Source organism: Heterocephalus glaber, unplaced genomic scaffold (genome assembly GCF_053883595.1).
Source record: "Heterocephalus glaber isolate CG9 unplaced genomic scaffold, H.glaber_assembly_v1.0 deba00000768, whole genome shotgun sequence".
Classification (NCBI taxonomy): Eukaryota; Metazoa; Chordata; class Mammalia; order Rodentia; family Bathyergidae; genus Heterocephalus; species Heterocephalus glaber.
In genome coordinates, this window is record NW_028258162.1 from 7318544 (window position 1) to 7343302 (window position 24759).

General features: G+C 39.5%; 1 protein-coding gene across 1 annotated transcript in view; it reads right to left on the reverse strand.

Moving 5' to 3' along the window:
• LOC147829077 (uncharacterized) overlaps nucleotides 1-24759 on the reverse strand; it is a 256666-nt gene that overhangs the window by 37237 nt on the left and 194670 nt on the right. The window contains exons 5-9 of the mRNA XM_087207160.1: nucleotides 12558-12665; nucleotides 10964-11174; nucleotides 8024-8071; nucleotides 7223-7305; nucleotides 2602-2737 (exon numbers count right to left, since the gene is read on the reverse strand). Of these exons, the coding sequence (XP_087063286.1) occupies nucleotides 11151-11174; nucleotides 12558-12665 (132 nt within the window). The 3' untranslated portion in view covers nucleotides 2602-2737; nucleotides 7223-7305; nucleotides 8024-8071; nucleotides 10964-11150. The remainder of the gene's footprint in view (nucleotides 1-2601; nucleotides 2738-7222; nucleotides 7306-8023; nucleotides 8072-10963; nucleotides 11175-12557; nucleotides 12666-24759) is intronic.

Sequence of the window (24759 nt, forward strand, 5' to 3'; positions counted from 1 at the left end):
GAGCCACCGGCCCTAACCAATGTTTATGTTTCCTTTCTTACCTCTTTGCTCAAACACACAGGTACACATGTGATGTGTACGGAAAACACACACTTTGCCAGCGCATGGATCACTATGTTTCTCAAAGGCAAAATATTTCTCATAAGTTTGCATTCCATCAAACTTAAAATTTTAAAGTATCACTATAAAGATTGGAGGCAGGAAGGGAGAGCTATAAAAAATGTCTATAATTTTACTTTTAACTTGTTTTCATCTTCTTAAGCATTGCAAACCAAAATAGAGAGGGCATCTATAAAATTTTTCAAGTATGCAATTGTTTAAGATGTTGATCTTTTTAACCACCCTGAAACTAACAAGCTGCCCACAATTGAAACATTTCTGACATTCTATATATAATACTATTGTTGTGCTTTATTTCATTGAAGACACCTATTTATATCTTCATTTAAACTTCTGTTAATCAACGGCAGTGATTTATCTTGGAATGATATTTTTTGAGTCCATTCTGTCTGTCAAACACAGAATAGGAAAAACAGATAAAGGGAAACAGAAAAACATAACAATAAAATTTGTCACAACTACAGTGTAGCCAATATGAATCACCATGAATCACTATTCAGGTTCATAATTCAATAAAATTCTTTAAAAATTATTGTAAAAGAATAATGCCAATGGTTCCATTTCTTTGCTCACAAACTTGGGTTAGTTGTCCCACTGACATTAACCCAGCATTTCCTTCTCCCTGGCATTGCTCACTCTCAGAGTCAGATAAAATATCTCATATATGCAGGCAGTTGTCCTGGCAGTTACCTCCTTGCCTGGCAGAGGCTAAGTGTTGGCTTCATGAGGTCAGGGGTCATTTTTACTTTATTCCTCACATCCCACACCTCCTAGCAAAGTACTCAGCACACAGTAAGCCCTCAAAAAATGTGTGAGCCAATAATTAGGTTTTCAAAACTGGTCTCCTCTACAGAATGTGGATTTTGTTGATGCTGAAAATAGAACTGCTCCTTCACAATCTTGCTCCAAGCTGCATTTCAGTAATGGTGTTGCTCCCTGCACCCTAACCTTCAGGTGTGGGGTGCTCCTATCCTTTCCATACTCTTTCCCTCCAGCTTTTCTATCGCACCTACCTCTACCCCCTACAGCCTTTCCTAGTCACTCCATGTGTCCTAGGAAGAACATGGAAGGCGCCCAGAAAAGTGCTCCCTCCGTTTTTGGGAGACTCTCTGGGCCTGGTGTAGTGTGATAGCTGTTAACCACCATTTACTGAACAAACACATGTGCAGAGGCCACCAGGAAGGCCATTTCTACTTCTCTTTATAGTCAGGGCACTGTGTTCCAGGAGATTCAAACACAAACCTGGAACTAGGCAGGACGGTGTGTGCCTGTAATTCCAGCTGCTCAAGAGACCAAGGCAGGAGGACCGCTGGAGCCCAGGAGTTCAAGGCCAGCATGGCAACAGAGCGAGATGTGCGGAAGAAAGGAATGGAGGGAGGGAGGGAGGAAGGAAGGGAGAGAAGGAAAAAAAACTAGAACTGCAGTTTGCCCTCAAAGGCCCCACAACAATTACATAACAAAACTAAATATTTAAATCACTTTGGAGGAAATTGCTTTCTATCCAAAATAACAGGTCTTTAGAGGAATAAAAGCTGAGGTGTAGCTCACAGGTAAGGCCGTTCTCTAGCAGGTGGGTGTTAACGCTTTACCGCTTGCACTGCTTACAGCCTACTTTGGCTGTAATCAATAGGACAGTCCCCCATGCCTGGGGCCCTGGATTCACTCTCCAATACCAATCAATCAGTGAAAAATAGGATGATTTGGGGGTTTGTTTTTCTTCTATTTCTTTTTCCTAAATCTGTACTTTTTTTCTAGTTTGCTAAACAGAGGGAAATTCTAACACTTTTGTAATTATAAAAATGAAGTAATACAAAGCTTAATTCAAACAAGTTAAAAGTTAACTTTGTCGGGCTGGGGATGTAACTTAGTGGTTCTGGCGCCTGCCTCAAAAGCGCAAGGTCCTGAGTTTGATCCCCGGTACCAAAAAAAAAAGTTAACTGTGTTAGTTAAAACAGCCACAAAAGGAAAAATCTATATGGGAAATAAAATATATATGGGCAAGCCAAAAAAGTAACTATAACTTCCTGCTCCTTGTCCTTGCAATTCACTGGAGTCTGAGAGTCCCCACAAAAGCAACAGGTCCCTCACAGAAAAACTGAGAGGAATCCTTTTCCAAGTAGCATTGCACGATAATGTGTGAAGAAGAGAAGAGCCGTAAGACAGCTCTGGCAGCCAGAAAGAAAGAAAGCTACAGAAGAAACCATGAGCAAAAACATTTAAGAAATGCAATTTTCATGACATAATCTTTCTAGGAAAATGAAATGCAAATTAGACAACATAGCTGCATATGCTTTAAAAGACACTCGTATTTCTAATTTCCAAATCATGAAATGTTCTTTAATTGTACACACTTGGATTACCAATGGTTTTGAACTCTATATACAATGTCTCCCTTGATTCAAGACCTTCTAATAAGTAAAATAACATTTGACTATTACTTTAGTAAACTTAAAATTTAAAAAAAACAAATTTTAAACGTACCTCCCCAAATCCACTGAAATCATAATTCTGTGGCATAATTATTACTACTCCACAAAAATTTCTGTAAGATTTCCAGTTTTTCTTTGACATTCCAGATATTTTCACTATGGATATGTCCCAAGATGTATACTAAAATCTGGAAGAAAATTCAGATGCTTTTTAAGTTTTAAATCTGTATAATACACTGGAAATTAAGACATTTTCCAAAAGTTAATCTTTCTTAGACTTTCCCTGTGGTGACTCCACCCCTGCCTTCCTTTTCATTCACATCTGCCTGGGCCAATGTGCCAACCCGGGATGTGTGAAGTATTTTCTGAGCCATGTAATTCAACCAAGACCTGGAAATTTCAAAAATGTAATTACTACATCTTTATCTCTATAAGTTACTTTGACTATGGCTCAAAACTGCAAATAAGGAGAGCTTTAAAAGGGCCAATTAAGGATTGAAAATAAGACCTAGACATGATTTTGCTTTTTCACATTGTGCACGTTGGAAAACAGGAAAAAATTAAAACCTGAATGCAGAAGTTTTCCAGGAATGGGAGCAAGCAGAGGATGGCATCATCTAATTCCATTCAAGAAACTGACTTAGGATGGTAGCTTGTAATTGTATCATGCTTTGAATTTTTCAAAACATTTTCACAAAATGTACGTCATTTAACTGCCTCAAAACTGCCCTGTGATACACGGAGATTATTTCTTAGCCCTGTTCTGGACTAAGCTGCACCTTCTTCCCGCATCCCCTCCCCACACTCCTACTTTTAAAGCCCTCACCATCAATGTGACATTTGGAGGTGGAGCCTTTAAGGATGCAGCTAAGGTTAAACAAGGTCGCAAAGGTGGAGCCTGGATCCTATTTGATGGATGCCCTTAAGACAGGAGCCAGCAGATGGATTGATCTCTCTTTCTCCCCTCCCCCTCTCCCTCTCCCCCCTTTCCCTCCCCCTCTCTTGCCCCCCTCCCCCCTCTCCCTCTGTCTGCCTGACAGGAGCTGAAGGCAACTTTCTACAAACTAGGAAAACGAGCCCTAACCAGAAACCGCCCTTCTGGACATTAATCCCGGGTGGCCGGCACCCAGAACAGTGAGAGCATAAATGTCTGTAGTTTAAAGCCATCTAGGCTGTGGCACTTTGTGATGACATCCCAAGCCTAAGCGAATTAATAAATGTCTTACTTATTTTTTAGATACTTAAGTGAGACACTAAAAAAATTCCCCAGTTGCCAACACTTTAAAACAGGGGCTGGGTACCCTAAGTAATGCAATTCTCAGGTGACACCCGAGGGTGCAGCGGGTTGTGCTCTGCCGAGGAGCTATAATCTTCCAATAGAATGCACAGGTCACTGAACAGTAAGTACCAGAGTCATCTAGTAGCAGGTATCACCAAGCAGCACAAACAAGGAAGACGACAACATCTAAACCAATTTTAAGCTCTACAGACTTTCTTGCAAGGGGGCACGTCATAGAAAGAATATACAAAATTAGTTTAAAAATTACTGCCTCTGTCTTGATTCAATACACGCTTACCAGACCCCTGCGGGGCACCCAGCACTGTGCCAGGTGCCAGCCACCCTGTGCTGGAAGGGCACAGTAGTTCCTACTCTGCGGTGGCACCCATCTTAGGAAAGATTCTATTTTCTTAGACTGAGAACCAGACAGAAAGGCAATCCTTTTGAAAAAGAAGGAGAAAAACAGGCAATTCTCTTGGCTATCTCTTCTTGAAGTCCAGTCTTGGAGAAAGACAGCTCCCATGCAGCGACTGAAGCAGACTAACAGAGCAGCAGGGTAGACCAAGGTCAGGGAAGAGGGGGGAACCTTTGAGTCAGTATCCATGGGGGAGGGACAAAGAGCCTCTCAGGCAGAAATGTAGAGTGCATGGGGTAGCGACAGGAAGGCCACCCAAGGTCTCCACAATCACTAAGCCAGAAACACCCTCACAGTCCTTGCAAGAGATTTTATATTTTACCCTAAAAACAGTTAAGGAGCCACTGACAGATTTTAAGAGAGGGTATGGCATACGCAAACATGCATTTTAGGAAGAATGTGCAAGAAACCATGCAGACAACAGCCTGAGGGGAAGGATAGGAACATGTTAGCCCTTGAGAACAGTCAAGAAACTATCCAGAAACCCAAGGAAGGGATGGGGACACATCCTAAATAAGGGACAAGAAAGAAAGTGCTATGCTGTTGTGCATTCTTGGAGATACAAAAATAAATTTAAAATGGCACGGATAATAGTGGCCTCCATGAAGTTAGAGGGGTCAGACATTTATGCGTATGAAATGCTAATTAAAGCCAAAATATAGAATAAGAGGTCTGAAATGAGTGGTAAAAATGACAGCACAAAACACAATAACTTAGAGATAAGGAAGATTGCTGTAGCTGGTGTTTGCCCGTGTGTCTAGGATCAGGATGTCATTTATGGATAGTGTGAAACCATCCTAAACAAGAGGAATGACTCATGCAAAAGTCCAGAACTCAGCAAGCAGCCAGGCCTCAAAGAAATGGACAGGGCTGATGAGCACTGAAAGATAAGGCAGAAAATAATTTAGGAGCAATTGTGGAGAGTCCTCAGAGTCAGAATTAAGAGGGTTAGGAGATTAGACTTTATCCTGCTCAAACTAGAGGTCCAGGGAGGCTTTTTAGTGGGTCATAATTAGGGTCTTGATGAAAGGGATATTACAGAAAGACTCATCTGGTGATGTCGTTTACCAAATACAATGGAAGGGCCAGAAAGAGCCCGGAAGGCAATCAGGCCAATTAGAGGCTGCAGGAGGAACTTGGACAGGAGAAGGGCCTGAACACAGGGCACTGAAAAGACAGGACCAGGCAGAAAGGATCTCACAAAGAAGGATCTTCAGAAAACATTTTCTGGCCTAATCTGTCTCCAAAAAGAAGTGGGATTATGGTGGCACTTTCCAAAGCTCCCCTCTAGACAATGCCATTTTAAACCACAGCTCTTGTTCCTGCCATGCATGAGTAATTACTAGTCTGGGATGGATTTGTTTCTTTAAGTGACTATGGCTAAAAAATTGAGGATAAAAAGAATAGATCAGCCTTTGAAGTTCTGCCCTACATGGAAAAATAAAGCAAATCCAGGTGGAAGGGAAACCGCGAGTTGGAAAGAAAGCACCAAGAGCTAATTTTCCATACATTCTTCTCATGAAAGTGTAAGTATTCCTTATAGAAATCCTTTCCCCCAGGAGGGAGCTAATTAAATGGAGTATGTCAAAGTATTCCAAAAAGAAAGAAGTATTTCATATATGTGTTAGGTGTTAGAAGAAAAATATGTGCTATTGCCCTATCGTTTTCCTTGACATATCTAATCTATGCCTTTAAAGATAATGCTGTCAACTCACTACTGCCCGGGAATGTGTGGGAGTTTAGGGTTGAGATGATTCGGAGGTGAGGTACGGGGTATGAAAGCCACTTGGAGATTCACTCTGTAAAAACACGAGCCTGCAAGGATTTCCATCTTAACCACTGGATCATAATTAATCATCTATGTTAACAAAAATATCATCCTGTTCTCTTGTCAAACTACTTGGTACACTGCCTTTAACCATTCAAATTCAGAAACTTTCATGTAAAGTTTTATTAGTTATAAAAGTTGTATTTTTTGTATAAGGAGGAAAGTTAACAGTAATCTATCTCCATGCTGAATGACTTTCTAATTTCTACCTTTCTCTCCCTTAAAAAAAAAAAACCAACAAAACCTTTTTTATGTTTGCTGAAGATGAAAACTCCTCTGTTGGTTGTTGGGATTCACATAAGACCTAATTGCCTCCTACACGATAATTTTGCCACCAGTTTACAATTAGCATGCATTTCTCATGCATGAGTTGACCCAATTACATAACAAATTTTGCCTGTGGGGATTTCTCTTGACTGCTTGTCTTCTGTCCAGTGTACAACTCAATTTCACACTGTCAGCAGTCTGAACATGGTTACAGTCAGTCTCTGTCAAAATGATTTATTTAAATTACAAACAGAGACCAAATCCCTAGATAATCATCCTGAGCCTCACATGCTCACCCTTACAGTCAACCTAACTTGGAATCAAATCTTTTAACAGTCCATAGACACAGTATTCAATTATCAGGCAATGGTAAGGTCCAATAATCTAATATTTTTGAAGCTACCTCACAAAATCTCAGGGAACTGAATCAGCAGTATCCAGGTAAGCCTATTAATGAGTATATAATTTATTTTACATTCTAAGAAATCAATGAAAAATTATGTGGCTGTATCCAAAAAAACACTTAGAATTTCATTTCAATATCAAATTACAGTGAGAGGTTTTTTTCCTATGATCTCAAAAAACGAAGACTCCAATCTTAGCTTTTCTTGTAAAGCAAGTAAGCATTTCTTATGAATGAGTATGCTAGACTGTAAGTGGGAGCAAAAAAAAAAAAAACCCAGGTATTTGGGGAAAAAGAATACATAACCAAAATTACAGCTACCGACTGGGCAAGGCAAAGAACAGAAAGCCGGTGCGAGTACGACCAGCTGTAGGCCAGTAATCTGCAACCGGAAGACACAGGTGCACACAGGCGTACAAAACGCTTCCTGTGCGTCAGGGACACGCGCAAGTCCTGACAAATCAAATAATGGTGCACTTACTATTTCAGTCAGTCTGTGAAACACACGTTTTTCTCATCGGCTTTTTTTTTTTCCTCCCTCTTCACGTGACATTTCTCTTCCCCCTGAAATAAATTAGCAAATAAATACCTAGTTTTTATCTACAGCACAAAGCCTGTAAAAGTCTATTGGGGTCTGACTTTCCCATTTTATTTCACAATTTATCCCCAGGCTGAGCTAATTGAAAGTGCAGCTCATGTGAGTGTGCAAACAGCAGAAGGAAACGCATCAATAATCTCCTGCCGGTTAGACCGAGGGTCTCCGAGGCCGGCCGAGGCACTGCTTTGCCATCCTGCTGTTGGGACCCTGAATGCCCCAGCGATAAACCTGAGGGTAGGTAGCAAGCACCCGAATCTAGAAAGAGCCTTCACAATGACTCACACAAGCTAGAACTATCACGATGAAAAATAAAAGGGTCTTTTTAATACCCAGGGGCATAGTATTCCTCGATTCGTGTCTGTATATTGTCCTTTCAAAACATGTTCCTAAAGTATTATTAAAAGAAATGCAAAGATGTGTAAGAAAACCCCTGCCACTTCGGAATTTATCCCCTAGAGTGTGGGGACAAGAAGGGAGAAAGGGCAATTAAGGACTCCATTGTGAAAGTCTTAAGGCACTCAGGCCCTCAATCAGCACTGCCCACAAAGGCTGCTTTCTGCCGGAGAGACTTGAAGCAGACTCGGCCCTCTGAACATTATCAGCCACAGCTCGGCTGGTGGGGCCAACTTCTCATAAAACTTGTCTCCAAGCCCATTACTCAAGTTCGTAAACAACCAAACCCACCTGAACACTAATTTACAGAATGAAATGAAGATATCTTCTGGAATGTCCCTGGGGGGAGAAAAAGAAGTTTTTCTTCATTTTAGAAGCTAAGTTCTGTTTGTTTCCAACCATTACATAAATTCTAAAATCCTGCCTTTTTCATTGTTCTTCCGGCAGTGATACTGGGTAACATAGAAGAAGAATTTTAAACTGCAGTATTTAATAAATCTCCTGTGTTCAATATGTTGTCATTACAGGGACCAAAGAAAGGAGGCAGGGCTAATCCACTCGCACCTCTTTTATTACACACAATTTAAAATCTATAGTTGCGCTTTATCCCACACCCCAGTAACATATGCAGGCGGAGTGGGCATTTCCAAATGACTTCAAATCCTGGACAAATGAACATGAGTGGCTGAAAAAAATTTTCCTAACATTGACATAGACACAAGCAATCAAAAATGCCCATTCATCCATAACATATTACCCAAAACACCTAGGAGTTGTCATTAAATTCACTGCTTTATGTCTTTATACCTTGTGAAGAAGGGGGTGAATGACAGCTTAAAAAGAGTCACAAATGATTCAAGGATAAAATGAACTAAAAACAAGAACGCAGAGCAGAGGGGACAATAAAGATTGTCAGCAGGTAACCACCTCGTGAACCTCCAGTCCTAACGCAAGGCTCACAAATCTCACCTCCCTTATGATTTTCCAAATGAATCAGCTCCATCCATCCTCTCCAGCAGGAAAATCCTGGGGTCTTCCCAGGCTAGACACTTTTCTCACCTTCCTCCTCTCAAAACAGACACAGTCCAGGCCACTGCCAAAAATACCTGTCTGGGTACTGCTCCCTGGGTTTAAACAAAAGTGGTATGGGAAATGGGCTAACCAAAGTTCCACTTTTTAGATCAACACAAATTTCTTACAGAAAGACATCCTTGAGTAATATGAAATCCCAGTTAGGTAATGGAAAAAGGTCATGAAGTTGGGGTCCCGTAAGTGAAGAATAAATTCACCAGACCCCAGAGTAGTTAACAGCCTCCCTTATTCAGGAGTAGGTCTCTAAGAGTTATATTGAAAAAAATCTCTATTTTTTACTGCTACCCAGACATTAATATGCCTCATCATGGCTAAAAGAACTACTTACAAAACTCCTATAGTTGCTAACATCCAGACACTGTGGAAAGTTTTTTTAAAAGATGTTATTTGAATTATATGCTTTTTACAGATTTAATGCAATCCCAATCAAAATGCCAACAGCACTCTTCACAGAACTGGAGAAAATCATCCTAAAATTTGTATGAATCCAGAATAGCAAAAGCAATCTTGGGTAAAAAGAACAAGACGGAAGGCATCAAAACCCCAAATGTGAAGTTAGTGATAAAAGCTGCATGGTACTGGCACAAAACGGACGTAAGGATCAACGGAACAGGACAGAAAATGTACAAACAACCCCAGGCACATTCAACTATTTGATCTTTGACAGAGGGCCCAAAAACATACACTGGAGGAAAGATTGTCTCTTTAGTAAATGGTGCTGGAAAAACTGGCTATCCACATGCAGAAGATTGGATCTAGACCCATATCTCTCACCATGTACTAAACTAAAAGCAAAATGGATCGGGGAATTAAATGTTAAAACAGAAACACAATCTACTGGAAGATAAAGAAGGTAAAACTCTTAAAGTTATAGCCATAGGAGAGACTTTCTGCACAGAACCCCAGGTGTACAGGAATAGTACCAAGGATCAAGAAATGGGATCAGATCAAATTCAAAAGTTCTGTACAGCAAAGAAAACAATCAACAGGATAAAGAGACAGCCTACAGAATGGGGAAAACTTTTTGCCAGCTATTACTCAGACAGAGGACTAATATCTACAATATAAAAAGAACTCAAAAAATCAGGCCCCCACCAAATAAAAGACCCAATCAAAAAGTAGGCAAGTGATGTGAACACACACACATCTCAGAAGTACAAATGGCCAATAAATACATGAAAAAATGTTCAACATCACTGGCCATTAGAGAAATGTAAATTAGAACAACACTGAGATTCTGTCTTACCCCAGAAAGAACGGTCATTACCAAAACATCAAACAATAGCAATTGCTGGTGAGGCTGTGAGGAAAAAGGAAACCCTCTACATAGTTGGTGGGAGTGTAAACCAGTACAGCCACTATGGAATCAGTACAGAGAGTCCTCAATAAAAGGAAACTAGAAATTCCATTCAATGCAGCTTTTCCCCTAGTTATCTTCCCAAAGAGTGAAATACATTATATTGCAGTGATCCACGCATAGCCATATACATAGCAGCCCGATTCATACTAGCTAAATCTTGGAAGCAGCCTATATGTCCATCACCAGATGAATGGATAAAGAAATTGTGGTAATTACACACAATGGTGTACTACTCAGCCATAAAGGATAAACTTGAATCATTCATACAAAAATGGATGCACCTTAAGACTATTCTATTAAACCAAATAAATCGGACACACAAGCTTAAATATCACATGGGTTCTCTTACCTGAGAAACCCAAAATATAAATAAAGAGCAAAATAAAAGATGATAAGATAATAGGAAGCAGGGAGACAGATCTTTCTCAAATGGGAAAGAGATGGGGTAGGAGGAGGGGGAAGGAGATAAAAAAAGAATGAAGATGTGTTCTGTACACGTACTAACTCCACACAGGGAATGTAAACATTATGCACTGCAAATATATACTAAAAATGTTTTTGGGGGGTTTTGTTTTTGTTTTTGTTTTTTGGTACCGGGGATCGAACTCGGGTCCTTGCACTTGCGAGGCAGGCGGCGGAACCTCTGACCTAAATCCTCAGCCCTAAAAATGTTTTAATCATATGTTTTTAAAATTCAGCATTGTCTAAATTACAGGCTTAATCTAATTGGTATTTGGCATATACTGCTATGTATATGATAAAGATAGATTAATACATACCTGTATTATAGGACGGTTTTGCATAATTAAGAACGGATCTGCAAACGACCTCTGGTATCAAACAAAATTTACATTCCTGCTAATGATAAAGGTGGGTGAAACTAATCAGTTCTTTTCTAATTAAATACAAATGTGGACTTAATTTGGATATAAATTAAAAGACTTACCTTTGAATCAACCGTAGTCCTTAAAGTAGTTGCAGTGTGGAAGTCTTAAGTAGAAAAGTTTAGTTCTTTTTGAAATAAATTTCTATGGTAGTTGAAGATTTGTGATATAACTTTGTTTCGGCAACATTTTTATTTTTTTAATATACTCAAAAACAATTCAAAGAAGTAAATGATACTGACTGTAACTGCTGGTGGAATACATCTCTAATTTGCATTTTGAAAAACAAAACTAGGCTTTTGATTTGAGGGAAGGATAAAGAGGAAGAAAAATGAGGGGAATGATCTTCGCTGTTCATGATAAGTGAGCTGTTAGAATGTGGCAGAAAAAGAGATAAATGTCACGAATCTGGAAAATTCCACTCTTTCTCTTCACAGGAAAAAGTCCTTCCTAACATAAAATACACACTTAAAGGATAGCAGATAACGCTTAGGCACCAGAGTAAAAAGGAAAAGGAAAAGTGTATTCTGCCTCCTCCTATTCCATACATTTTTTTTAAACATCAAATATGCCTGTTTTTAAACTTCTGACAGGTAAACTTTTTCTCAAATTATATAACAATTTTGCCTGAAAATTTTATGCATATAGATATATACCTATATATACATGTATCTCATGATGATGCCCAAATATCAGGACTACAAATCCATCCACTAATTAAACATTTCCTAGAAATCAAGGTTATATCACACAACTTTGCATATACGAATGTTAGTGTCTGTGTAAGTGACACACTACTGTAAGAGTGTTGCATGGTCGCTCATAATTTTATATCACACAGCTGTTGATTTTCATTCACATTTCCTCTTGGATATCTAATATTGAACTGATTTCTGTAGAAAAATACATTTTGACACACTTCAAACAATATTTTGGAAGTAACACAACCACACAGTTACAAAAATTAAGAATGATCTGTTTATCCACCTTTGACAGGTACTAAACTGCAATCTAATATATTCTTACCTTCTGCTAGCTCCAGTTTTCTTTTTAAAGGAAAATACATTACTGAACAAGACATGGATTTCAGGTCCAAAGTAACTACAGGTACAGATGTTTATTTCAAAAATTAGATCATTCAACAAACACATCATTTAAAGTATTAAACTCCATATACACATAAATAGGAACTACGAGTTTTTTTAAGGTACCTAAACTTTGTTTTATTTATATTTTTATGCTTATTCACTGCAAAAAAAAAAAAAGTGTCAATTTTTTTAGCTTAATTCTAAAAGTCTTATTTTGCAGAGACTCAAAGGTGAGAGCCACCCAGAGAAGAGGACAGACACTGTTCAGGCTCCAGGTAACCGATGGGATCAGCAGGATGGGGACTTTGGGCACCCCACTCGGCATTTTCACAGCCACCAACCCCGAATGCCCACCCAGGAACACGCTGCAGCTACCACGTCACCAAGGAGACGGCACCTACATTACTGATCTGCTCCTGCGTCCTCTTCAGCCTCTGCAGTTCCGGAGTGTCCGTAACGATGCTGAAGCCTCTCCCTTTGCTCTCTTCAAAATCTCTTTTGTACTTGACCTAACAAGAAGAAGGAAAATAAAATGGAAAAGAAAAGCAAACAGAGGAATCCAAATCGCACTCAGGACAGGTGGGGACCACTGTTCCTACAAACAGCCCCCAGCAGGAAGCTCACAGACCACGTGGCCCCGGGAAACTCTACCTACTGTGTGACCTCAGGCAAGTTACTTCCCCATTCTGTGCCTCAGGGGTCTTAGCTGTCAAATGGTGACAACAACTGCAATTTAATTGGTGGTAAGAATAGGATCAAGCGACTTGATGCATGTACGTGCTGATAGCAACAAGTAATACTGGATAGATGTTACAATTATAATCATCATGAATACTATCACTAAAGAAGTTGGTGGAAAAGGGGAATTAAATCATCTACACCTGGGCCTGTCCTGCAGGTGAGAAGGCATCATTTTGAGCCTGCACTGGCCCATGGAGGAGGGACACACAAGCAACAGCTGCCCTGCCGTGAAGTTCCCATTCTGTGTCACGTATGGACTTGACCACAAAATGCCACACTGCCGGACATCAAGGACACAAATGCTGGTGGGGATATGTACAAAGCAGGCCACGCCTCAGCATTCAAAAGTTTCTCCATGTCCCCTTGGCATTCTGCACGCCGAGGGACCTAAGATATGTTGTTCAATCTTTAAATATATTTCCTTTCTAACTATAACCCAGTGAATAACTGAATGTCATTGTTCCCAGAGGGCTGGAGCGGCCACTAACAACTTCATCAGGTCCCACTGCCTGCTCAGCATGACAACAATCACTGCCAGGCCCCCTAAATATTCTGCTTGGAGAGACAGTGGTGGCCACCTCACTTTGTTCTTATTGTAACACTACAGGCAGGAAATATGCAAACACGTTTTGACAGTCCATGTGACTCCCATTTTACATTCAGAATTATAAGCCTCAAATTAATATTGAAATTACAGAAGCTTATACAAATAGGATTCCAGAAGTAGATCCTGTCTGTGTGTGAAAAGTTCCAGCAGTTGAACAAGGGATGAATGCTTTTGTTGGATCACATCTGTATTGAAATACTCAATTCTCCCCAGCATCATTATCCTGGAGCTACTGTAAGATTTTCTTTTACCAGACGAGCTTGAAAAAAAGAAAACAAAAATCCCCGACGACAACAAATACAAAGATCTAGATAATTCTTATCACTGTAATTTATCTAATTTTCTCCCCCTACTTCCACTGAAATTTATAAAAATACTAAACCTCTTGCATTATTCTGATAAATAAAAGATCCAATAAATTGCAATATTTTGATTCCAGAGAAAAAGCTGAGTGCGCTTAGCCTTCTAACCCTCAATCTCCCTGCATGTGTGAAGACTCTCAACTGGCACCTTCTCCGTGTTTTAGGCCTAACTAAGCGGGGAAGCCATTTAGCTCTGTGGGAGCAAGCACCAGGGTGCAGAGCTGTAAATGCTAAAAGGAACAAAGATGACAAGGTTAAGTTGGCAACAGGCAAGGAAGTAAAGAAGAAAAGTCGCTCAGCTAAACTCTAACGCCCTAACACTGGTGTTCACAGAAAGCACAATAGCATATTCTTTCCTTTTTATAGCAATTTACCTAGAAATAACCAAAAAGGAAAACACATTAAATTCTAGAATCATAGGTTTGGAGTTAATTTCCATTTAACAATCCTTTCCACATTCACAAAAAACATAAGAATCGCTTGATTTTTGGCTTGCCTAGTTAAGTGACTAGTTTAAAGAAGACTGCAATCAGCTCTGTACGTGGTTTGCAGCAATTGAAAGGGTATTTATCCCCTTTTAATGGTACGGTACCCAGCCAAGCTTCTTCCACTCAACACCAGCTCGAGCATCAAGGGTTTTGTTACTACGCACCCTGGGGCCCTCAGTCAGCTCTTTCACACTTTCAACCACTTGCAGCCTGTTTCTCTACAGAGTGCCTGGCTCAGAGGAGTTTGCTGATAAAATGTTTAACAAAGGGGAAAAGGGAGAAAGAGAAAGAAGAGGAACGGAAGCAGAGAAGGAGAGTCCACTGGCCACATCCAGAGGTCGGAGAGGAATGTCACCTTCAGGAACCAGAAACAGGGTCCATTTGCTGGAGCATCTGGTGGAGAGAGGGGGACGAGGAGGACGGGAAGAGGAGGAGACCAATCTACGACACACAGCCCTAGATCACACCCTGGAAGGAACTGCCAACCGTCAGGCTCTGAGGGATTCCCTTACTCATTGGACCTCTCTTAGGCACTCCGGCCTCCTCCATGTGCTCAGCATTAGATATAAAATTATCATCTCTGGTTTCACATCTATTGTGTTTCTCTTTAAAAGTGTTTCAGAGTGATTCCAAGAGTAACAATGGCAGTCTGTAGGAACATCATTCTCTGGAATCTTCCCCTGGAATGTTCACTTATTCAAGCTTTTGTTCACTGGGAAAATATTTATTGAACACCTAATACAGTATACGTCAAGTGCGCTCCACATGCGAGAACAGGGCAAGAAAGAGAACAGTCAAAATTTCTGCTCTCACAAATCTTACGTTACAGTGCAAGGAATGGAAAAGACACACGTTCAAGCTAGTTAAGAAAATAGCCTGGTAGTGAAAAGTACTAAGAGAAAAACAGTGCAAGACAGTGACCCATGGGACATGACGTCACTGCAGAAGTGTCCCCAGAGCTACAGCATGTGCTGACTTGGGTTCTAACAGGCTCTCTCTGGCCACCCATTACAAACCCCCTGGGAAGGTCGTGACCGAAGCCGGGAGCCCAGGGAGCAGGCACTGTGAGAACCTCTTCCCCAGTTGTTTTCTCCTGGAGAACAGTCCTGGGAACCCAGCAGTCAAGGAAAGATCCTTCCCCCGACTTCAGGATGCTGGCTTCCTGTTAGAAGGGGACAGGAAGGGCAAAGGGGAGAGGACAGAGCCAAGAGACACCAACCTGAGTTCAGAAAGGGTGTACAACATCTGGGCAGTAACACAGTCTTTTTTCCCAGGTCTATCCCTTTAAGACCAAATGAAGACACTTTGAAAATGCACTCTTAAATCCAAATGTCACCAATTCACAAAATGAGCAAATGATTTTGCCATATTAGTCTTCAAAAGTAACTTAAAATGTTATTTATTTCAAATACGGAATGCTATACAATACTGACCTTCTATGTGTGCATGTATATATGTGCGTGTGTGTGGGTGTGCATGCATTGACACTCTATGTGTGGATGGATATGTGTACATGCTTATGGACAAGTGTGTGCATGTATTTGTAGATATCTGTACAATGCACAGTTGCACATATTCATCTCCTACCCAGAGATTAAACAAAAATCATGAGTGGGCAAATAGACAAAATTCTGATAGCCAAGAATTCAGTTGATATTTTTAATCAGCCAAGGGCAAGTGGTCTAGCCAGTGGATATCCATCTGCAGAAAGTCACTCCAAGTTTCTTCCTTTGTAATGAAGCTGTTTAATTATATCAACAAACAAAGCAAAAAGCAAAAAAGCAAAAAAACCACGAATTGAGAGTGTGAAAGAGTGCTGCAAAAGAAATTGCAAACATAGATTAAAGAGCGAAATAAAAAATCGTAGGAAGTAGGGAGACAGATCACTTGCAAATGGAAAGGGGCCAAGAGCTGCAGGGAGAGGGGACGAAGGAGGGGGGAGCTGTGTTCTGCACACGCGCCAGCTCCCCATGATGAATGTAATCATCACTTACTCCAAACACACACTAGTAAAAGTAAAAATTGAAACAACACCATTAGGAAAAAAAGGAAGAGGAACAGAAGTTCAAGGGGAACCATGGGGTCTATCTCAAGGTGCCAGAGCAATTAAGAAGCATCCAGGGCAGAGGGAGAACAGTAGTTAGCCCTAAGACAGCTTGTTAGAATATGTTTAATGGAAGCCGAAAACCCACAGACACATTTATTACAGATTTGTGTTATTCTGCTCTTTATTTCATACACTTCTGATACAATGAAATCAATGACCGATTTCATTATCTTCTATGGCATGATGGATTCATCACTTTTTTTTTTTTGGTACCAGGGATCAAACTCGGGACCTTGCGCTTGTGAGGCAGGTGGTAGAACCACTGAGCTAAATCCCGGGCCCAATTCATCACATTTTTTTTTCCCAAAGGGGGATTGTGAGGGTCACAGTATTTTAAAACTGCATGCAAAACTCTAGTTTGAGCTGTGGAATTTACTGCTCAATTATGTACCATCTTGTCCAGGTCAGACAATTCTAAAATACTAGGGAAACTGGACCATATGCTTCTCTTTGCCTCTCTCGTTTTGCTTGGTGTTGTGCATACAGTAAAGGTTTAACTATTTCCTCATGGGTTATGATCCAGTTTTGTATTTTTAAATCAAAAACGTAGAAAAGTGGTTAATCTCACAATGCTAGATGAGAAATGAACACTATGAAGAAAATCTGATTAAGGGCTTTTTTATAGGTGAAGTTAATTTTAACAAGTGTTAGGTTAAAGAAATGAACTCAATAGTAAATCTCCTTTTTTATAAATTAATCTTATAATTTGTAAATTTATGGTTAATTAAGTAAAATTAAAATTATAATTACCTTTTCAATATAATTAAGAAGCATTAAAAATAATCTCCATAGATTTTTAAGCATTAAATTAGCCTTTCATCAAATTTGCAGAGGTACTTAGAGATATTTACAGATTTGTCAAGTTTCCATATATACTCACAACCTAACTTTATCAGATTTGGAGTTCTTTTACTTTAAAAAAAATTAAATCTACATTTTACTCTAAATACATTCTCTAATACATAATTAACTATACTTTAATTAATTTCTCCAACAGCTAAGGTAATTAAAAATCACACCAAGGACACTCAAGTGTAGCTTAGAAGTTAACAGCACAGGCTCAGGAATTAGAGAAATTCATCCTGAGCCCTGGCTTCATCTCTCATTAGCTGTGTGACCTTCAGCAACTTCCTCAATCTCTTCAAGTCTGGGTTTCTTTGGTGTACAAAATAAGCATAATTGTAGTACAATATTGATAGAGCTTTTGAGAATGTAATGATGACAATGATGCCTGACATCCATTGATCCACTCTGCTCCAAGCACTGTACCAAACACTCTAGGGTTGATGGGACCAGAGCCACAACCAGAAGCCCGGTGGGTGATGGGTAAGAGGTGCTCAGCACTGGCTTCCCATAAGCAAGGCCCACTCACTTAAGGACAGCAGCAAGTATCTAGAGAACACACAACGCATACTGTGCCTTGCAGATGGCAGCTCCCTCAGTCCTCTCTGGATTAAAACAGGATACAAACAAAAACAAGAAATGAAATTAAAAATGTGCTTTACATATACTCTAGATAAATCCTAGCAGCTATGCTTTTTGGTCCACTGTATAAAGAAAGAACGTTTGTGGAAGTCACAGAGCTAAGAAGGGGCAGATGTCCTTCTGATATCCATCTGATCCAGCAACTTCCCAGACATTATTTTTCCATTTACCTGACAATGAAAACAAAATGCCAAAATGAAAAATATCCAAATAAACACAAGCTGTAGACTATGTCCTATAATGGAGCAGAGATGAAAATGGGACCAATCGCAAGCAGCAGCTGCGCTGGCCCGGCCGGACCACACCGCACGCACCGCATGGTATCTGAATCCGCACAGCAGAGACGCCAGGGGGGCTCATAAAGGCCATGGTTATGAGCTCCAGAAGATAGACCAGAAGTGAACAACAGAGAGGGCTTCTCTGGGGCTCCTCAATGAAAACTGAAGCCCACTGGGAAAGTGAAGAAAAACACTTCAATAAAAGCACACTGGACCATCCTGGTTGGTAAGTTGTTGGGCCAGCACCTCCCACAGAAACCCAGACTCACTTGGGGGGAAGACAGCTGGAACCTGCAGTAGAACCTTGCAGAGTTGAATCCTGCAGGAGGTCACGGAACTCAACTTGGACCTTGCAGCCACAAATCAGCCTGAATCTCAGTAGACTACAGCTGGCTTGTTGAGACTGATCGACTTAAACCCACACCCTGCTACCCACACTGTCTACCAGGACAGCAGAGACATATCCCGAGTGAGATCTTTTTATATATTTTTTTCTTTTCTTTTTTTCTCTCTTTCTCCCTTCTGGCTCTATATTTCTCTCCCTCTTTATTCCTGTTCCTGTCCCATTTTGAATTGTTTCTCTCTCTCTGTTCTCTCAACTGTCACTATTATAGGAAGGTGAACACAATTTCTAGCTTCCCTATTGTGGTCAGTTTGTTCTGTACTTATCTCTCTTGTTTTGCTCTGTCTTTTCCTCCTGTCTTCAACAGAGTCCCACAATTTGTGTGCTCTTCCCGTGTCCTATAGCCTCACCTCTAACCTTTCCCTCTCCCTCTATCTCTCTATCCCTCCCCTCCCCAACCCCAGCTAAACACTTATCCCGAAGGGTAGATTTGCCATATTGAAGGGTTTGTTTACTACAAACATATTTTGGGCTGGCCCTAGATTTTTTTGATTTAGCTTGGTTAAAGGTGACAAATTAACTGTTACCACAAATTGTCATTTTCTAAACTGTGTTTGATGCTGATTGTGTCAACTGGGCTAAGGTGTTGTGATTGATCTAATCAGTTGTCCTCCCTGGTATACTGAAAATGACATGGCTTAAGAGTCATTACAGACTCAAAGCCTAAAAAGTCCACCTATACCTGGAAGATATCTCTGAGAAGCAATCACTCCATAGGGGCTCTAAACACCAGTAATAAAGATACTCAAAATAAGAAATATTGGAGTATCAGCCCAGGAATTAAAGCAAAAAGCAGCACCAACAACAGAATTAAAAATGAGAAGACACCTTGGCAGGACATAAACCCAGACTTGCAGCTCACCAAAGGCAAATTCTGAGGGAAAAGAGGTGGAAAAATATGATAATCAACCAATTGGACACCCTGAACTGATAGCATAGGAAGTAACAAAACAGATGAATAAGGATCTAGAAAAATTCAAAACAGAAATAATTACCCAGATAAATACAGAGATGGTGAGCAGAGAGAAAGACATGATTAGAGACTCAAGAACAGAAAAATAGATGAGCTCAGGAACATGCTGGAAGCCATGAATGCCCAGCATAAGAAAGAACTACAAACCATGATCACCCAACACAGGAAAGAAATGGAATCCATGAAACAGATTCAAACAGATATCCAGGAGATTAAAAACTCCATTACAGAAAAATAGGAACAAAATCTTTGTAAATAGGGAGGAATGGAGGGGTTGAAGGGAGGGCTGGGCAAGGGTGAAAAATAAGAACCAAGAGAGACTATGTAAAGGTGCAAATTTCCAATGATGAATGTCATTACATTGTATACCTAAAATGTACAATGATTAGAATGAATAATCGATAATGTAAAATAGGAAGAAAAGGTCCAAAGGGGTAGGGGTAGTGGGAGGGGCAGGGGAAAGGAAAGAAGGGAAAGGAAAAATGATGAGAAATGGAAAAAATGGAAATAAAGTCTTTGTAAATAGGGAAGGGCAGAGGGCATGAAGGGAGGGCTAGGAATGGGGAAAAAATAAGAACCAAGATGCATTATGTAAAGGTACAATTCCGAATGAGAAATGTAATTATGTTGTATACCTACAATGTACCAATAAAAGAATTTAATACATTTTTTTTAAAAAAGAAAAAAAAAACTCCATTACAAGAATTCACAGCAGATTAAAAGAATGTGAAGATATAGAAGACAGGATTGCAGTGAGTGACCATGAAAACAGAGATTTCTTACAAATAGTAAGGGACCATGAGAAATCAATCTAGCAGCTGCTAGATGATGCAAAGAAGAATAGCATAAGACTGATAGGAGTCCATAAAAAGCAGGAGAAAGTACAATTGACATAAAAATCTGTTCACAGAACTAATAGTACAAAACTTCCTAGACAGGCATAGAGAATTGGACATACACATAAGTGAGGCATATAGAACTCCAACTAGCCATGATCAAAAAAAATCTACACCTAGACATATAATAGTAAAGATCCCAGAAATCCAACAGAAGAACAAAATCCTACAAGCAGTTAGAAAAAAGAAACAAATCACCCACAAAGGAAAGCCCATCAGAATCACAGCAGACTTCTCAACACAAACCCTCAAGTCAAGGAGAGCCTGGAGTGAAGTATTTCAACCCCTAAAAGAAAATAACTTACAACCTAGACTGTTGTATCCTGCAAAATTATCTTTCAAAATCAATGGGGAAATTAGATACTTCCACGACAAAGAACACCTGAGAAATCTCATGAACACCAAACCAGCACTCCGAACAATTCTGAACAATATCCTAGAAAAAGACAATGAAGGACACAACTCCATGAGGCCCAACAGAGTGAAGCCACCAGGCAAGGCAAGAAACTAAAGGGAAAGGGGGAAAAATAAAAAATAAAAGAGCCAACAATAGTAAAACATCATGACAAGGATGGGTCAATCATCAATTATAACGGTCAATGTTAATGGCCTTAATTCACCAATCAAAAGAAATAGACTGGCAGAATGGATTAAGAAGCAAAATTCAACAATATGCTGAATACAAGAAACACACCTAATCCAAAAAGAAATTCACAGACTGAAAGTAAAAGGATGGAAAACAGTTCTCCATGCAAGAGGAACCTGGAAAAAAAGCAGGGGTACCAATCTTATTTGCAAACAAGGTAGATTTCAAACCAAAACTAATTAAGAGAGACAAAGAAGATCAGTACATCCTTGTGAACGGAACAATCCAAGAGGAAGAGATGACAATCCTATATATATGCACCAAATATGAATGCCCCCAACTATACTAAACAAATATTAATGGACATGAAAAACCAAATAAACACTAATACAATTGTAGCGGGGGATCTCAATACCCCACTGTCACAAATAAATCCTCTAGACAAAAAAATCAACAACTAAATTGTAGAACTGAACCAAGCTTTAGAACAAATGGATTTAATAGATGTTTACAGAGTGTTCCACCCCACAAAATCAGAATATACATTCTTTTCAGCTGCACATGGGTCATTCTCCAAAACAGACCACATCCAACCTCACAGGACATGTTTAAGTAAATGCAAAAGAACTGAAGTTACCCCCTGTATACTATCAGATCACAGTGCAATAAAATTGGAGATCAATAGCATAAGAAACTGTAAAACTCCCACAAACACATGGAAATTGAATAACACTCTCCTGAACAACCAAAGGTCACAGAGGAAAGTAAAGAAGAAATTAGACAATTTCTACAAGTAAATGATAATGCCAGTACAACATGCAGGAATCTGTGGGACACAATGAAAGTAGTTCTATGAGGAAAATTCATAGCAGTGAATGCCCATATTAGGAAAACAGAGAGAACTCAGATAAATAACCTAATGCTGAATCTCAAGCTCCTAGAAAAAGGAGAGCATGACAAATCCAAAGCTCGTACAAGAGAGGAAATTATAAAGTTCAAAGCAGAAATCAATGCAATGGACACTAAAAGAACGATACAAAAAAATCTACAAATTGAACAGCTGGTTTTTCAAACAAATAAATAAAATCAATAAACCCTTAGCCAACCTTCTCAAAACAAAGGAAAGTCTCAAATCCATGCAATAAAGAACAAAAAAGGTGAAGTCACAACAGATCCAGCAGAAATCCAGAGGATCATCAATACCTACTTCAAGAACCTGTACTCTAATAAAATGGAAAACACAGAAGAAATGGACAGATTCCTAGATACATACGAATTGCCAAAGTTTAGTGAAGAAGATATAGAACTTCTAAACATCCCAATTACAATGAGTGAAATGGAAAATGTAATAAAAAATTTACCAACAAAGAAAAGCCCAGGTCCTAATGGCTTCACTGCAGAATTCTACAAGACATTGAAAGAAGAACTAATGCCATTACTCCTTAAACTCATCAAGGAAATTGAAAGGGAAGCAAGGCTTCCAAATTCATTCCTGGAAGCAACTGTTACTTTGATTCCAAAACCAGGGAAAGACCCAACCCAAAAACAGAACTACAGGCCAATCTCCCTAATGAACAGAGAGGCAAAAATCCTCAACAAGATACTGGAAAACAGAATACAGAGGGTCATCAAGAAGATCATACACCCTGACCAAGTCAGATTTACCCCAGGGATGCAAGGATGGTTCAACATAAGTAAATCAATAAATGTAATACACTATATTAACAGAGTCAAGGACAAAAATCATACGATCATCTCAATAGATGCAGAAAAAGGATTCAACAAAATCCAACACCCATTCATGATAAAAAAACAAAAACCCTAAAGAAAATTGGAATAGAAGGTCTTTATCTCAACCTGATTAAGGCTATCTAGGAAAAACCAACAGGCAACATTATACTAAGTGGTCAAAAACTGAAAACTTTCATGCTAAAATCAGGAACAAGACAAGGATCCCCACGATCACCACTCCTGTTCAATATAGTTCTGGAAACATTAGCTAAAGCAATTAGAAAAGAGAAAGAAATAAAAGGAATAAAGATAGGAATGGAAGAAGTTAAACTATCACTAGTTGCTGACAATACGATTCTCTACACAGCAGACCCAAAAAACTCTGCCAAAAGACTTCGAGACTTAATTGACAGATTCAGTAGAGTAGCTGGATACAAGGTCAACACTCAAAAAACAATAGCCTTCTTGTACACAAATAATACACTGACTGAGAGAGAAATTAGGGAAACAATTCCTTTCACAATAGCATCCAAAGAAATGAAATACCTAGGAATCAACCCCACAAAGGAAGCAAAAGACCTCTACACTGAAAACTACAGCACTCCAAAAAAAGAGATCGAAGAGGATATAAGATAATGGAAAGACATCCCTTGTTCCTGGGTAGGAAGAACCAATATAGTGAAAATGGCCATACTTCCAAAACTACTATATACATTTAATGCAATGCCAATTGAAATTCCAACAATATATTTCACAGAACAAGAGAAAACAATCTAAAAATTCATTTGGAACCAGAAGAGACCTAGAATAACAAAAGCAATTCTAGGCAACAGAGACATGCCTCGGGGTATCACAATCCCCAACTTGAAACTATACTACAAAGCTACTGTGATAAAAACTGGCAAAGAAACAGACCCAAGGACCAGTGGAATAGATTAGAAGATGCAGAAACAACTTCAGACATACTCAGCCACCTTATCTTTGACACAGGACCCAACCATCCTCACTGGAAGAAAGATAGCCTCTTTAATAAATGGTGTTGGAAAAACTGGATTTCAACCTGCCAAAGATTAAAACTAGACCCGTACCTATCACCATGCACTAAACTAAGACCGAAGTAGGTTAAAGATCTATATATTAAAACAGAAACACTAAACTTGCTGGAAGATAAGTTAGGTAGAACTTTTGAAGACAAAGCCACAGGAAAAGTCTTTATGAACAAAACCTCAGTTCCACAGAAACTAGCACAAAGAATCAACAACTGGGATCTCATCTTATTAAAAAGCTTCTGCACTGCAAGGAGAAACCACCAACAGAGCTAAGAGACAACCTACGATGTGGGAAAAACATTTTAGCAGCTGTGCCTCAGACAAAGGACTATTACCTAGAATATATAAAGAACTTTAAAAAATCAGACACCCCCCAAATTTAAAGACCCAATCCAAACATGTGCAAAGAAGTAAAAGCAGCAAATAAACACATGAAAAAATGTTCAACATCACTGGTCATTCAAGAGATGGAGATGAAAACAACACTGAGATTCTACCTCACCCCAGTAAGAATGGCTGCTATCAAGAAATCAACCAATAACAAATGCTGGTGGGATTGTGGGGAGAAAGGAACCCTCCTCCATTGTTGGTGGGAGTGCAGACTGGTGCAACCACTGTGGAAATCACTATGGAGATACCTCAAAGAACTAGAACAAGAGGTCCCATTTGACCCAGCTATTCCCCTGCTGAGTATCTTCCCAAAAGAATTAAAAGTAAAAGTATCATACTACAGTGATATACATGCACTTATGTTTATAGCGGCACAGTTTGTAATAGCTAAAGCTTGAAAACAGCCCAATTGCCCATCGACTGGAAACTGGGTAAAGAAGATGTGGTTTTTTTATAAAATGGAGTACTACTCAGCCATAAAGAATGACAAACTAGAGACATTTATAG